This window comes from Mustela nigripes, chromosome 1 (assembly GCF_022355385.1).
Source record: "Mustela nigripes isolate SB6536 chromosome 1, MUSNIG.SB6536, whole genome shotgun sequence".
NCBI classification, from domain to species: domain Eukaryota; kingdom Metazoa; phylum Chordata; class Mammalia; order Carnivora; family Mustelidae; genus Mustela; species Mustela nigripes.
In genome coordinates, this window is record NC_081557.1 from 131,293,816 (window position 1) to 131,309,000 (window position 15,185).

The window sequence follows — 15,185 nt, forward strand, 5'->3', positions numbered from 1 at the left end:
TCTTTGAATAAATGTAGTTTCAAAAGTCAGTAGCAAAAGAGTAAAAAGGCTACAGAAATGCTTATTAATTCATAGAACATAATTGAAGAAGAAATATATTACCTTGGAATATGTTTACCTGTAGAACTGCTATAGACTTGTCTATCCCTACCTCCTCTTCTTGATACCTTACAGCAACTGAATGTCAGAGTTATAGTCATTTTTCAGAGTTGGAATTCTCTGATCTTATTGTAATAATTAAGCATTAACTGTACAGACAGCACCACATTGCAAAGAGTTAAACTTCAACAATGTATTGATGTTGTTAGTTGCATTGCTTCAGAATAATTGGTGACTATTCTTTTTTATGGCCTCTGTAAAACAAATAAGCAAATTATTTAAGCCATAGTATTTTTGATGTATTACAAATAGCTCAAGCCACAGAGCCACTTAGGACCTTTGAATCCTAACAGGGACAAAACAGTTTAAATAACAGTTAGGGGCACCTCGGTGGCTCAGTCAGTTAAGTGTTCATCTCTTGATTTCAGCTCAGGTCATGATCTTGGCGTGGTGAGATAGAGTCTCACGTCAGGCTCTGAGCTCTATGCACAGTCTGCTTGAGATTCTCTCTCTCCTTCTCCCTCTGCTCCTCCCCCAGTCACAATCATGCTCTCTCTCTCAGATAAATAAATAATCTTTTAAAAAAATAGTTTAAAGAACATTGATGTGGGCGAAAACCCTAGCTACTCAAGTTAGAGCATTGGCCATAACAGTCTACATTTGTGAATTGTTTGTGGATGTAGTAGTTTATAACGCAGCAATGGTCTGTATTTTTATACAGAGCACATGTCTTTGTCTTCTCAAGAGTAATACAGAAGTAAATTTATTTTTTCAGTTAATACTTTCAGAATATCTGAAATCATCTACAAAAGTACAGGTTTTCTTAACATGATAAAAGTGCCCTGAAACATGCTCATTGAGGCTTTCTCAAAATTGTTTTCCTCATGCCACTGTAGCCCTAGAAATGCCAATGATAGTTGTTAAAAAATGGTCCCAGTGTAGACTGTTCTCATTCAGGACATTGTATTTAATTATTGCTCCTTTTGTTATCAAGGATCTGGATTCTTTTATTCCATGTATTGTCTCTCCCTTTGTATTCTCTCATATCACAACAGTTCACCCATATATCCAAATTTCTACTTCATCTTCTCATTGATGCCACATATCTATTATCATTAAGTAGACTCTGGCTCCTTAATATTTTACTTTATCCCTTTTTCTCCGTTGCTTTTTCACAGCCATTGTCCATGTCTTTGTTACTCTCACATTACTGAAATAGCTTCCTGATAAAATCTCTTAGACTGCATATTCTGCAGTCTAGCTTGCCTATGCTAGCTTGCATATTCTTGCTACATATTCTGCAGCAAGGTTCACCCTTGCTTTAAAGTGTTCATTTGATCTCTGTTGTCTTAGAATGACATGGATCTGACCCACCTACCTTCCCAACATTTTCCCCTATTGCTTCTCTTTCCCACCAGTGATCCATACCAAATCTTATCCAGAGATATCCTAAACAAACTATGGTATCTCATACATCTATAACTTTGTTCATGTGACTATATTTGCCTACTACTTGGAATTTCTTTTTGCTCCCTTTCATTTCACATATTTGTCTTTCATACCAAACTGAGCTTCATTCATTTATTTATTAAATGTATTTATTCAACCATTCCTTTGTTCATTTACTCATGAAATTTGCTTCTAACTAGTAACATTCTGTGATCACACATTGAAACCTAAAGAATGCAGTCCTTAGCTGTCTCAGTTGATAGAACATGCGACTCTTAATCTTGGGATTGTGAGTTCGAGCCCCACATTGGCTGTAGGTACTACTTTTGTAAAAAATTAATTAGTGGGGTTCCTGGGTGGCTCAGTCATTAAGTGTCTGCTTTAGGCTCAGGTTATGATCTCAGGGTCCTGGGATCGAGCCCTGTATCCGGCTCCCTGCTCTGCAGGAGGCCTGCTTCTCTCCCTCTCACTCCCCCTGTCTGATCTCCTCTCTGGATGTCTCTTTATCTCTGTCAAATAAATAAATAAAAATCTTAAAAATAGATAAATAAAAATAATTAATTAGGGACTCCTGGGTGGCTCCGTCAGTTACGTGTCTGCTTCAGCTCAGGTCAGGGTTGTAGGATTGAGCCCCATGTCAGGCTCCCTGCTCAGTGGGGAGTCTGCTTCTCCCTTTCTCTCTACCTCTCCCCCCTCTCATTTTTTCTGTCTCTCTCTCTCAAATAAATAAATACAATCTTTTTAAAAAATAATTAATTAATTAATAAAAATAACTACCACCTTAAAAAAAGTACAGGCCTTATTTCTGAACCAAGTCTTACTATTACAAATTACAGAATGTAAGATTTTGTTCATTTGAGCCTTCCTCTTATGTCCCTTAGTTCATGTTTCCCTTGTTCCCTCCTTTTTTCCTATATACTTATTATCTGTTCCCTGTTTTTTGGCTACTTCTACAGTAATCTGAGTTGAATCATTTTTTTCTAAAGATTTTATTTATTTATTTGGCAGACAGAGATCACAAGTAGGCAGAGAGGCAGGCAGAGAGAGAGGAGGTAGCAGGCTCCCTGCTGAGCAGAGAGCCTGATGCAGGGCTTGATCCTAGGACCTTGGGATCATGACCTGAACTGAAGGCAGAGGCTTTAACGTACTGAGCCAACCAGGCACCCCAAGTTGAATCATTATTAAGATCCCATATTTATCTCTTATATGGTAACATACCACATCCAGCCTTTTTATGTTTGTGTTAATGAAATTGACCAGCCTTTAAAATGTAGCACAGGTGGCATAATACTATATGAAGGAGTTTTCATTCTCCTCAGAATGATTATTTTTAACTGAAAATTTTTTTCATCACAGCTTAACTGGGATGTTGCAACTAAAAGAAGAGGGACACCTGGCTGTCTCAGTCAGTAGAGCTTACGACTCTTGATTTTTTGGTTCTGAGTTCAAGCCCTGTATTGGATCTAGAGCTTACTTTAAAAAAAAAAAAAAATCAGGCATACCTGGTGATTTAGTGGCCTGCTCTTGATTTTGGCTGAAGTCATGATCTTGGGGTCCTGGGATTGGGCCTCCCATTGGACTCTGCACTCAGTGGGGAGTCTGCTTAGGATTCTTTCTCTCTCCTCTCCCTTTGCCCCTCCTCCCTCTTGTATGCACTCTCGTTCCCTCTCTCTCTCAAAAAAATAAATCTTTTGGGCGCCTGGGTGGCTCAGTGGGTTAAGCCGCTGCCTTCGGCTCGGGTCATGATCTCAGGGTCCTGGGATCGAGTCCCGCATCGGGCTCTCTGCTCAGCAGGGAGCCTGCTTCCCTCTCTCTCTCTCTGCCTGCCTCTCCGTCTACTTGTGATTTCTGTCTGTCAAATAAATAAATAAAATCTTTAAAAAAAAAAAATAAATAAAAAATAAATAAATAAATCTTTTTTTTTTTAAAGATTTTATTTATTTATTTGACAGAGATCACAAGTAGGCAGAGAAAGAGGAAGGGAAGCAGGCTCCCTGCCGAGCAGAGAGCCCAATGTGGGGCTTGATCCCAGGACCCTGGGACCATGACCTGAGCCGAAGGCAGAGGCTTTAACGCACTGAGCCACCCAGGCGCCCCTCAAATAAATAAATCTTTAAAAAAAATTTTTAAGTGTATTTATATTTAAAAAAAAATAACAGAAAAGAAAGAGTGTTCTAACTTAGAGAATTTTAATGGAGTTTATAGCCAGTGTATCTGGGCTGGCATATGCTTCTGAACCTAGACAAGCTCAGAGTGTAATGACTTTATTGGGTCTTCTTGACTCTGTTCTTATGGCTTTTTTACCTTTTCATTCCAAATTATGAACTGTATAGGACATTCATTGTCATTTGGATAATCTTTCAAGTGTAGATTTTGATTTGGTTGATGTAGATCTCTACTTGTTACCATTTTACTGTTGAACAGCTTGCTTCTTAGCTACAACTTTGATCTTCCTTTTCTTGGATTTCAGTTCCTGCATGGTTTTCGGCATTTAATCTCCCTCTGTTTCTGTTCTCTAACAAACACTAAATAATTTGGAGGATGATTGATGAACATGTTTCAGGCCACTTTTATCATCTTAAAAAACCTATGCTTTTTGTAGATGATTTTAAATCATATTTTAGAAGTATTAACTGAAAGAATAAATTCACTTCGTATTACTCTTGAGAAGAAGTACGTGCTCTGTATAAAAATATAAACAATTCCTGATTTACAAGTTACTACACCCACGAACAATTCACAAAATATAGAGAGTATAGTGGCCAATGCTCTGACTTGAGCAGCTATGGTTTTCATCCACTTAAATGTTTTTTAAATTCTACTGTCTTGTCCCTGTTAAGATTCAAAGGTACTAAGTGTATTTGTGGCTCGAGCTATTTGTAATGCATCAGTCACTTAAAGGCTTTTCCTTACAGAGACTGTTTAGCACTTGCTTATTGGTTGTTAATTTTGGCTCTAAAAACAGGCGGAGATTTAAACCAAATATATAATTGGAGCAATTTTAAGTTTAGGGTCTGACATATAAGTAAGTAGTATTTTTATATATTATTTTAATTGACCTGATTTTATTCATAAATTTTAAATCCAAAATTTATTTGTTTTCTTTTTTTTTCTTAAGATTTTATTTATTTATTTGACAGACAGAGATCATAAGTGGGCAGAGAGACAGGCAGAGACAGAGAGGGGGAAGCAGGCTCCCTGCCAGGCAAAGAGCCTGATGCAGGGCTCCATCCCCCAGGACCCTGGGATCATGACCCAAGCTGGAGGCAGAGGTTTTAACCCACTGAGCCACCCAGGCACTTATTTATTTATTTTCTTATTGAGTCTCATCCACAGGAATTCTCACACCCAAAATTGTAAAAATTTATAAAACAAATTTTTTTTAAGATTTTATTTTTTATTTCTTTGACAGAAGAGAAGACACACACAAAGAGAACACAAGCAGGGAAGCAGCAGAGGGAGAGGGAGAAGCAGGCTTTTTCTCCCCTGAGCAGGGAGCCTGATGTGGGGGTCAATCCCAGGACCCTGGGATCATGACCTTTGCAAAAGGTAGACATTTAACCAAGTGAGCCACCCAGGTGCCACTTAAAAATTTTTTGAGAAGAATTGAGTAGGGCCACCTGGCTGGCTCCATCAGTGGTTCATGCAACTCTTGATCTCTGGGTTGTAAGTTTGAGCCCCACGTTGAGTGTAGAGATTACTTAAAAAAAATAGATAGATTTATATGTATTGACAGGAAAAAAAATCTCAAGATATTTGGTCATAGGAAAATGACCTATGGGATGTATGTATAGCATACCACAGTCTCATTTTTACTTGAAAAGTATATGAGTGTAGAGGTTTAAGGAAGAATGTAGACTATCCATCAAACTGTTAATAGTTTTATTTAGTGGGATTAAAGGAAGGAAGAGGAAATTCACCTTTTATTTCATTCTTATTTTAATTTTTGGAATAGATATCAGTTCTGTAACCAAAACTGTGAAAGACAAGATAAAATTTGCAGATTTGCAAATTTTAAAAATTGCAATATTTTTCACTTCTTTAGAATATTTTTGTTAACTTTAAATGGTGAAGAGTATATTAATGCCCTATATGGTTACTCTAAAAATATATTGTTGAGTAGTGAAGTTGCTTATAATTTTTTATTGCTAACAAAAATTTCCTGTATCATTTCTGGGGCAAGACAGAATAACATAATTTAATACTGTTCTTTCTCGATAGAAGTAAAAGAATTCAGGAATCTCTTACCTCTACCTCTTTCTCTTCTTTCCTCCTTGTCTCCCTCTGTCTCTTCGTTTCTTCCCTTTTCTCTCTCCCCACCTTCCCTACCACCTCCTCTTACCTCTTTCTCCTTCCTTTCTTCCTGTCATTCCTCCTACTCACACACATACACACAGCTATTTAAGAGGAAGATAGAAGGAAAAAAAGCATTTGAAAACAACAGGAGAGTAGAGTTTTGATATGCTTATTATTCCTATATTAACAGCCCACTTCGTGTTCTTAAATCAATGCTAAGTATTTCAGTTGTTGTAAATAATCTACGCAAGTATAAACCTGAAATATGGTTATGTGAGGGAGCTCAACCAATAGATATAAATTAGCTAAGTCTTAAAACTTCCTCTGATTAATAATAGTTATTGGGTATGTCTGGTAAGTTTATTTTGAATCTTGGCGAACTTCTTAGTGGGGTGACAGTTTTCAGTTTTTTAAGGGTAACTTGTTTGAAGCAAAAAATGGTATATGCCAAATGCTGTAGCATTTGTACTTTGGATTGCTATATTATTCCTTTCTCTTTTGTTCTTTTTTTTTTCTTCCTAAACAAAGTGCATCTTTCCACTTTTAGTGCACTCGACAAATTATTTCTGAGAAGCTAGGCCGTGGATCAAGAACTGTGGACCTTGAACTTGAAGCCCAGATTGATATATTAAGAGATAACAAGAAAAAATATGAAAATATTTTAAGACTGGCTCAGACATTGTCAACCCAGCTTTTCCAGATGGTGCATACCCAAAGGCAACTTGGAGATGCATTTGCTGACCTGAGTTTGAAGTCACTAGAACTCCATGTAAGGTTATTTTAAATAACTTTTGGAAAGTGTGGAGGAGGAGAATGGCAATAGTATTCTAAGATGTAATTTGTTACATTTCTGATTTGCTTAACTCTTAATAAATTTGGAATTGGTATTCTTTTAAAATATTTCATGTAATTTTTAAGAAGGCCCAAATGTCTAGAGATGTCAGCTAGAGGTTTCAGGGGAAGGGAACTTAGTTAGAGGAACGAAAAGGAAAGTACTCAGCCTGCCTTAGTCTAGGTACCTATTGAAAATCTCTTCTCTATTTTCAAAGTGTCTTGAGCAAATAGTAACTTGCTTGACTGGATTCATGATCTTTTACTGAAATCATTAATATAAATTGTGAGTTTTTAAAAATTAAGAATTTTAGGGGCACCTGGGTGGCTAAGTGGGTTAAGCCTCTGCCTTCGGCTCAGGTCATGATATCAGGGTCCTGGGATCGAGCCCCACATCGGGCTCTCTGTTCGACAGGGAGCCTGCTTCCCCCCACCTCTCTCTGCCTGCCTCTCTGCCTACTTGCGATCTCTGTCAAATAAATAAATAAAATCTTTTAAAAATTAAAAAATAAAAATTAAGAATTTTAGAATAATTATAAATTTTTTTTGCATATATCTCTAAAGTATTCAGCAAAGCATTCCTAAGAATTTCTTATGTTACCTTAAGTGACTTCTTTTGATCACTTTTTTTCCCCCTACCCTGGAGCCAAAAAGGTTAAATCCCTTGCTTACAGACTTTCTAACTTGAAAAGTTAGATAATTTAGAGCATTAAATTATTTGATAATATCTATAATCTTGGAAAAGAAAGTTTGGCTAGAGATAGCAATCTATCTCATAATAGTGAGGAATACTTAGATTCAATTCTAACTGAGTCACTAAATAGACAAAAAGAATTAATCTAATATTTGGGAAGCTGATTAGTTTAACAGCTGTCCACAATTTCAGTGTAACGAGCTGGGTGCCTTATAGTCGTTGTATCATGTACTTTACCTAATAGTACTGCAAGAAATATTAACGCTATTTTATAGATGAGGAAACTGAAACCAAGAAAGGTTAGGTAGTATTCGTAAGATCACAAAACAAATAAAAGGTAGAGCTGTGGAGCACCTAGGTAGCTCAGTAGGTTAAATGTCTACCTAGGCTCAGGTCATGATCCTGTTCAGAGTCCTGGTATTGAGCTGATGTCCTCTGCACTCTCAGCTGGGAGACTGCGTGTCCCTCATCCTCCCCCACTGGTCCTTTCCCTGCTCATGCATGCGCCTGTATGTGTTCTCTCTCTCTCTCAAATAAATAAATGCATAAAATATTTTTTTTTTTTTAAAGGTAGAGCAAGATGCCTGGGTGGCTCAGTCGGTTAAGCATATGCCTTCCGGCTCAGGTCATGTCCTGGGATTGAATCCTGCATCAGGTTCCTTGCTCGGCTGGGACCCTGCTTCTCCTTCTGCCTGCTACTCCTCCTGTTTGTGCATATTCTGGCTCTCTGTCTCTTTGACAAATAATAAAATCTTGAAAAAAAGGTGGAGCTGAAAGTCATATATATGTACAATTTATGTTTTATATATATAAATATACACATATTTGTTTTGTTTTCATAGCCGAGGACATATACAGACAGTGAGGCCAGGAGAGGGTGGCTCCGGGTGGAGCTTGCCTGTCTGTGTGCTTGGGGTGGAGCTACAGCCTGTCTATATTTCTCCATGATCTCTTCCTATCTCTTTAAGTGGAATCTTTTTTTTTTTTTTTAAGATTTTATTTATTCATTTGACAGAGAGAACACAAGTTGGCATAGAGGCAGGCAGAGAGAGAGGAAGGGAAGCAGGCTCCCTGCTGAGCAGAGAGCTGGAAGTGGGACTCAATCCCAGGACTCTGAGATCCTGACCTGAGCTGAAGGCAGAGGCTTAACCCACTGAGCCACCCAGGCACCCCTTTTGTGAAATCTTTAGAGAGAAAAATCCCCACAGTATGGAAAGAGGTAGCCAGAGCATAGGGTTTCTGGGGAAGTGTTAGAGCAGTGTTATCAGTGATGCTGTACTCAGTAGACCCTGTTAATTATAATAGTTAATACACATTGGGGATTTACTATATGCCAGATACTATTCTAAGTGGTTTATATATGTATTAGCTCATTTATTGCTCAGTATTAGCTAGTAGGTACTTTTGTTAGCTTTTTCTAGATGTCAAATTCTTTTTTTTTTTTTAACAGAACTGGTGGTTAATCCTCAGTATTCAAGTCTGTTAGACCCAGTTTTAATTTTTGAGTTTCTTATTTGATCATCTCTAATCCTTTGTAAGGATTGATAATTCATGAGTTTTTTATAATGAAAAAATTATTGTTTTAACAGAATAAAACTTTTTTAAAAAGGTATTTTATTTATTTGAGAGAGAGAGCAGAGTGAGTCAGAGAGAACATGAGTGGGAAGGGGCAGAGGGAGAGGGAGAAGCAGGCTTCCCCTCTGAGCAAGGAGCCAGACACAGGGTTTGATCCCAGGACCCCAGATCATGACCTGAGCCAATGGCAGACACTTAACTGACTGAGCCACCCAGGTGCCCCAGAATACAAGTTTCTATCTTGCAACTGTCATATGGGTCCATTGGAAATCAAGGACATGGTATGGGATCTTAATGATCTCAAAACAATTTGCTATTTCATCATCTTGGAAATTATTTCATTACTTATCTTTTATTTCCAACCATGTTAAAAGTTACTAAGATGATAGCAAAACAAAAGAATGATGGCATTGCCTTAAAAAATAATGTAATAGATAAATATCTTTGTAGTCTTTTTTTTAATGTTTATGCAGCATAGATGAAAATTTAGAATTTTTCATTTTTTTGCCCATCTAATGGCAAAGAGAAGACAATACCAGAGGAAGATATTTCATAGTTATTAGACAAAATCAGAAGATGACTGCAGAGAGACAGCAGCATTAACTCAACAATGATGGCAAAATAGATAATACAAGTGAAATCCCAGTCTGAGTCTTCTGATAACAATATCCTAAATGAATTTTCTTAAATTCAAGAGTCAGTGAATTTTTAAGGACAAAAAAGAAATATGGTGCTGTATTAGTTAAGTTCTATAGGCAAAGAACCAACAGGATATGTAGATATACAGAAAGATGTATTTTAAGAAATTGGTTCATAGGATTTTAGAGTCTTGGTACATGTAAAACCTGTGGAATAGGTTGGCAGACTGGAGAGACTCAAGGAAGAGTTGCGGCTTAAGTGCAAAGGTGGTCTTTTAGCAGAATGCCTTTTTGTTCCAGGGAATTCAGTCTTCGTTCTGTTAAGGTCTTCAGTTGATTGGATGAGGTCCATTGCTATTGTGGAGGGCAGTCTGCTTTACTCACACTCCGATTCAAATATTAATCTCCTTCAAAAAAAAACATACCTGCACTGAAATATCCAGAATTATGTTTGACCAAAATCTGGACATCATGGCCTCGGCAAGTTGGCATGTAAAATTAATTAGCATGGGTATTTTTATCTAGTTAGTCATAGCTCATGTCTATCTAGTAGACATGAGCCCATCATTTAACATTTTTCTTTTTTTTTTTTTTTAAAGATTCTGCGTATTCATTTATTAGCACACATGAGAGCACACAAATGCACACACGAGTAGAGGGAGGGACAGAGGGAGAGGAACAAGCAGACTCCACATTCACTGCAGAGCCTGACTCAGGGTTTGATCCCTTGACCCTGAGATCATGACCTGAGCCAAAATCAAGAGTCAGATACTTAACCAACTGAGCCACCCAGGTGCCCCCCTGCAACATTTTTTAGACATTTATAGGCATACTATATTCTTTTATGATGACTTATTTATCAAAATACACTTCATGTAATTTGTTAGTGAATAAATGCTAAAGGCAAATGTATATGCAGATGTGATTTGAAGGAAATAAATAATCTAAGAAATAGAAAATGTATTGGATTGGACATACTCATCAGTGTTTATAAATATAAAAGTCATGGTAAGCTAGAACCTGTTGGAGATTGTTTGAAATTTGGAATCAGTACTTATAGAATGGATATTTTTTAAATCAGGATATTCCAGAGAATCAAAACCAATATGAGATATGTACATAATACACACACACTTATTTTAAGGACTTGTCTCCCACGATTGTGGGACTTGGCAAGCTATGAACTATGAATGGTAGGTCAGTAGTCTAGAAACTGAGGCCAGATTTCTAATGTTCCAGTGTTAAGGAAGAATTCTTCTCTAAGAAATCTCAGCCTTTTTGCTCTGAAGGTCTGTCTTCAGCTGATTGAATGAAGTCCACCCACATTCTGGAGGATAATCTCTTTAAAATCAACTTCAAATCATACATTCTGGAGGTTAATCTCTTTAAAGTCAACTTTAAGTCATATCTGTAATGTTTGTTATTGCAAATTTTAATCATATCTACAAAATCTGTATCTTTATAGCAACATCTAGATTGGTATTTGACCAAACAACTGGCCACGTTAGTCCAATCAAGTTGACACATAAAATTAACCACACTCTACTCTTTTTAGTAGCGCTTATAAACATATCCTTAAACCATACTTAATCTCCATCCAAATAAAGGCAATAGCGAAGTCTTAGCTTCACCTAACATGACATGACTCTCCTGCATGCTACCAAAGACAGACTAGCCATTTCCCCAGAAACAGGTGCAGAGTCCTTGAGTGACGTTTACTTTTTCCCTTTGTATCCTATACTTTTCCCCTTGGTCTCCTATAAGTTAAGTACTATGATGTAAAGTTAATAGTATATCTTATGTTGTATGCTAAGGGGATAAGAGAGGGAAGAAAACAAAGTTATGCTTTATACATACACATATTGATAACAAAATAAATATTCATAACAATTGTAGTCTTCATTTCTACAGATTGTCACAGAGTCTTAGCTTCTTCTACTACCCATTCCATATTGTATTGGCTCTCAGCTAATACCTCAGCCTGTCAGTTCGTTGCCTCGTGGGGTGACACAAACCTTTATTCCTGAAGCATCCAGGCAATTAGTAGTCCTGGCTGAAATGGGTTGTCATTTTTCACTGACATTAATCACAGGGCATGGTATAGGTAGGAGTACTAGGAGATGCCCTAAGAGGTTGCCTACATTCTAGGTATATTCTTGTAGCAGTCCAGTTTCCTTTTTGTTGGTCATCAGGCTCAATCACACAAGCCAGCAAAGTAACTCTTCCTTGCCTATTGATTTCTTTTTGAGAAAAAGTTGATAGCACAGTGATGAAGAGCTGGTGTCCACTTTCTCCTGCCTTATGACATACTAACAGACTCATTGACAATACTTAGCACAGGTATGGCACATAGAGGCACTGAATAAAATATGATGGTTATGATAGCTGTTTTGGGATTGTGGCATGGGGAGTTGAAAAAAAATTTAAACATTAGTTCAATTCTTTCATTTTCTAGAGGAAAAAACCAGTATCCAGCAGAAGAAAAAACAAATCTCCTGAACCTTTTTTGAATGCCTATAATCTGTCAGAAACTTTAAGCAAGTTATCTCATTACACTTCCTGTCAAACTTGTAAGAGAATTATCTTCATATTACTACTAAGAAATTGACATACGAAGAATTTAACAAAACTGATACATCCAGTCAGAAGCAGAATCAAAATGTGAACTGCCAAACTCTTTGAATCCTCTCATTTTTACCATTTTATCACATGCCTCTGACTCCGAGTTCTGTTAAAGCATGGCATTTTACCTCATTAAATTGTTTTTTCTCAATTTAGAAAGTCACATCTACATCAAGATAAAAGCTCCACATAGCCCATAATATTGTCAATTATCAGTTATTGCTCTGTATTTAAATTAACCCACTTGTTATTAATTAAGTAATAATTTATAGTACTAAAACTGGATGTTTTAGATCTAGTCAGATGTTTCTGTTATTTGCTCCTACTGTGTACGTTTAAGGGGAAATAGTGGTCATTTACATCTGGTAAATGTTGTAAATGAGGTAGGAGAGCTAAAGAGAAAAAAATTCAAATGTTTTGAGACTTTTCTCCCTCTATATAAATCAAGCAAGTGTTAAAATAAGGAAATTGTATTAGCCTTCCCTGTTTAGTGGCAGATTAGAACCAAAATGTATAAACCCTTTAATTACTTTGTATTTAGTTTATTTGTAATTGCTAAGGCAGTTTATAATGTATGAAATGTCCCTGTCCAACCGAAAATACCGAAACAACTTATCAACTAAATGAAGTTTATGAATCATGTTTTATTTATTTTCAGTGCCAAAAAAGCATATTTATTTGTGTTTCTTATAATGCATTTACATACGTATATTCATTTCTTTCTAGTGTCCCAGTTGTTTTGTATCTTTTACTTAATATATCTCTTGCATTAGCAAGAGTGAAGTGTACCTTACTATAAAAAATAAAAGCTTTCTTATTCTAACCAGTTAAGTTTAAATTAATACATTAAAATCTTAAGTTTGATATTTTTTTCATAGAAGTACAAGTGGGATTTACATCCATGAAACAGAACAGTGGCAGTTTAATCTTCCTGTTTGCTTTTTTCATTGTAAATATAGTATTCCAAATTCAGCTACACAGCTTTTCAGTCTGCTGCTGTTTCATCTTACTATGTTACAGGGGGGTTTTTGTTGTTGTTTTTTATCAAAAGATTAGCCTTCTAGGTTGCATTCTCCCTATGGCTAATTAGGACTTGTGGCATTTTCAGTGTTAATAATGTGAAATTGTGGGTATTTAAAATTTTTAGAAGTGAACAGTTTTGGGGCACCTGGGTTACTCATTTGGTTGAGCGACCAGCTCTTGATATTAGCTCAATTCATGATCAGGGTCCTGGGATGAAAGCCTCAGGTCAGGCTCCGTGCTCAGCATGCAGTCAGCTTGAGATTCTCTCTCCCCTTCTTCCTCTACCCCTCACCTGACTTGTGTACGCGTGCACACTCTCTCTCAAATACATAAATCTTCTTTGGTTTTTTTTTAAAGATTGTATATTTATTTGAGAGAGATTGAGCAAAAGAGAGTGTGAGTAGAGGGGGAGGGGCAGAGGGAGAAGGAGAAGCAGACTCCTGCTGAGCAGGGAGCCTGATCCCAGGATTTGGAATCATGACCCGAGCTGAAGGCAGACACTCAACTGACTGAGCCACCCAGGCACCCCTCAAATACATAAATCTTTAAAAAGAGAGAGAGAGAGTTACATGGACATCTCTTAAATGGAAAATGCTTTTAGCACAATAAAGATAATTTTACTTTCCTGCTATTTATTTATATTGGATATTATTGGAAATTATATCTATAGCACTAGCATTAAACTTGCATTTCCTAAGATTTCATTTCATATTACATTTTTACCATCTGAAATTAAGAAGTATTTCATAAAAAACTTCAGAATTGTCAAATTGAATAATACATTCTACAATAAGCTATGATCAAATCTTTTATTTGTTCCGATGCATCCTGATAATGTTAAAGCTTTCCAGTCTTTCACTACTGGAAGTTTAGAGTTAGTACTTACCATTTCTGAAAGAGCATGTAACATTTTCTAGGCCAAGACTCAGTTTATTCAGAGCAAATGAACTTGAACTGGTGTTGAATGATCCTTCCCCAGCTGTGCACTTACATAGACCTGAGCTTGGGAGTCAACTAGTCACTGAGTTCACAAAGAAATGTGCATTGTTAATATTTATACACCAAGGAGATTATGTCAAAACACAAAAATTGCAATCTGTCTTTGTCTGAAAGTTTTAGTCAATTGTTAACCTAATTTGGTTGTGAAAGTTACAGTTTCTCTGATTAATAATCTGCTATATTTTTCTTCTTAACATCTGTGCTTACAGTATAGTAAAAACGAAACATGGAAATGAAAATATTCTTTCTAGTACAAAGTAGTTTAACTTTTTAAAATTATTTAATTCTAGCTATACATCTGAGCTGATGACAACTTTGGTTTACTGAACTTTTTTGGTAATTATATAGCTAGCTGTGATTTAGATTTGCTTATTTAAACATTAAAAGAAGAAAACTTCTATAGAAGTTAGAAGTTGAAGAAAACTTCTAATATTTTAAATATTTTCTAAATCAAATATTTTCCCATTAATGATATATTTGAGTTTTTATTTTTGTCACATTCACTAATAAGTGGATATGTTAAGGTGATTTTTTTGTTTTAGGAAGAATTTGGCTATAACGCAGATACCCAGAAGCTACTGGCTAAAAACGGAGAGACTCTTCTTGGAGCCATTAATTTTTTCATTGCCAGTGTGAACACTTTGGTGAATAAAACAATTGAAGATACATTAATGACTGTGAAACAATACGAAAGTGCCAGGTAGGTATAAATTTTCATTATATTGTCTCTTTGCAGATGGTACATAATTCGGTTAAGGTTTTAAGTTGCATATGCTAGGAATCAACTCTGGCTAATATGGGCAGAAAAAGAATACAGTAGAAGGTTGTAGGAAAGCCCATAGAACTAAAGAGAAAGGCAGGCGAACAGATTCTGGAAATAAGCAGGAATCGAAATCAAGATAATGCATCAGAAGAATCTAATTAGGACCCCGAAGCTGGGTACCTCTGGTACTTGATGT

The 15,185-nt window shown here is 36.4% G+C and overlaps 1 protein-coding gene across 7 annotated transcripts in view; it reads left to right on the forward strand.

The window, feature by feature from the left end:
- Positions 1-15,185, forward strand: part of ARFIP1 (ADP ribosylation factor interacting protein 1) — a 102,026-nt gene that overhangs the window by 54,941 nt on the left and 31,900 nt on the right. For all 7 annotated transcript variants that reach the window (XM_059373877.1, XM_059373860.1, XM_059373870.1 and 4 more), the window contains 2 exons: positions 6,392-6,613; positions 14,769-14,926. In XM_059373877.1, coding sequence (XP_059229860.1) covers positions 6,392-6,613; positions 14,769-14,926 — 380 coding nt within the window. The remainder of the gene's footprint in view (positions 1-6,391; positions 6,614-14,768; positions 14,927-15,185) is intronic.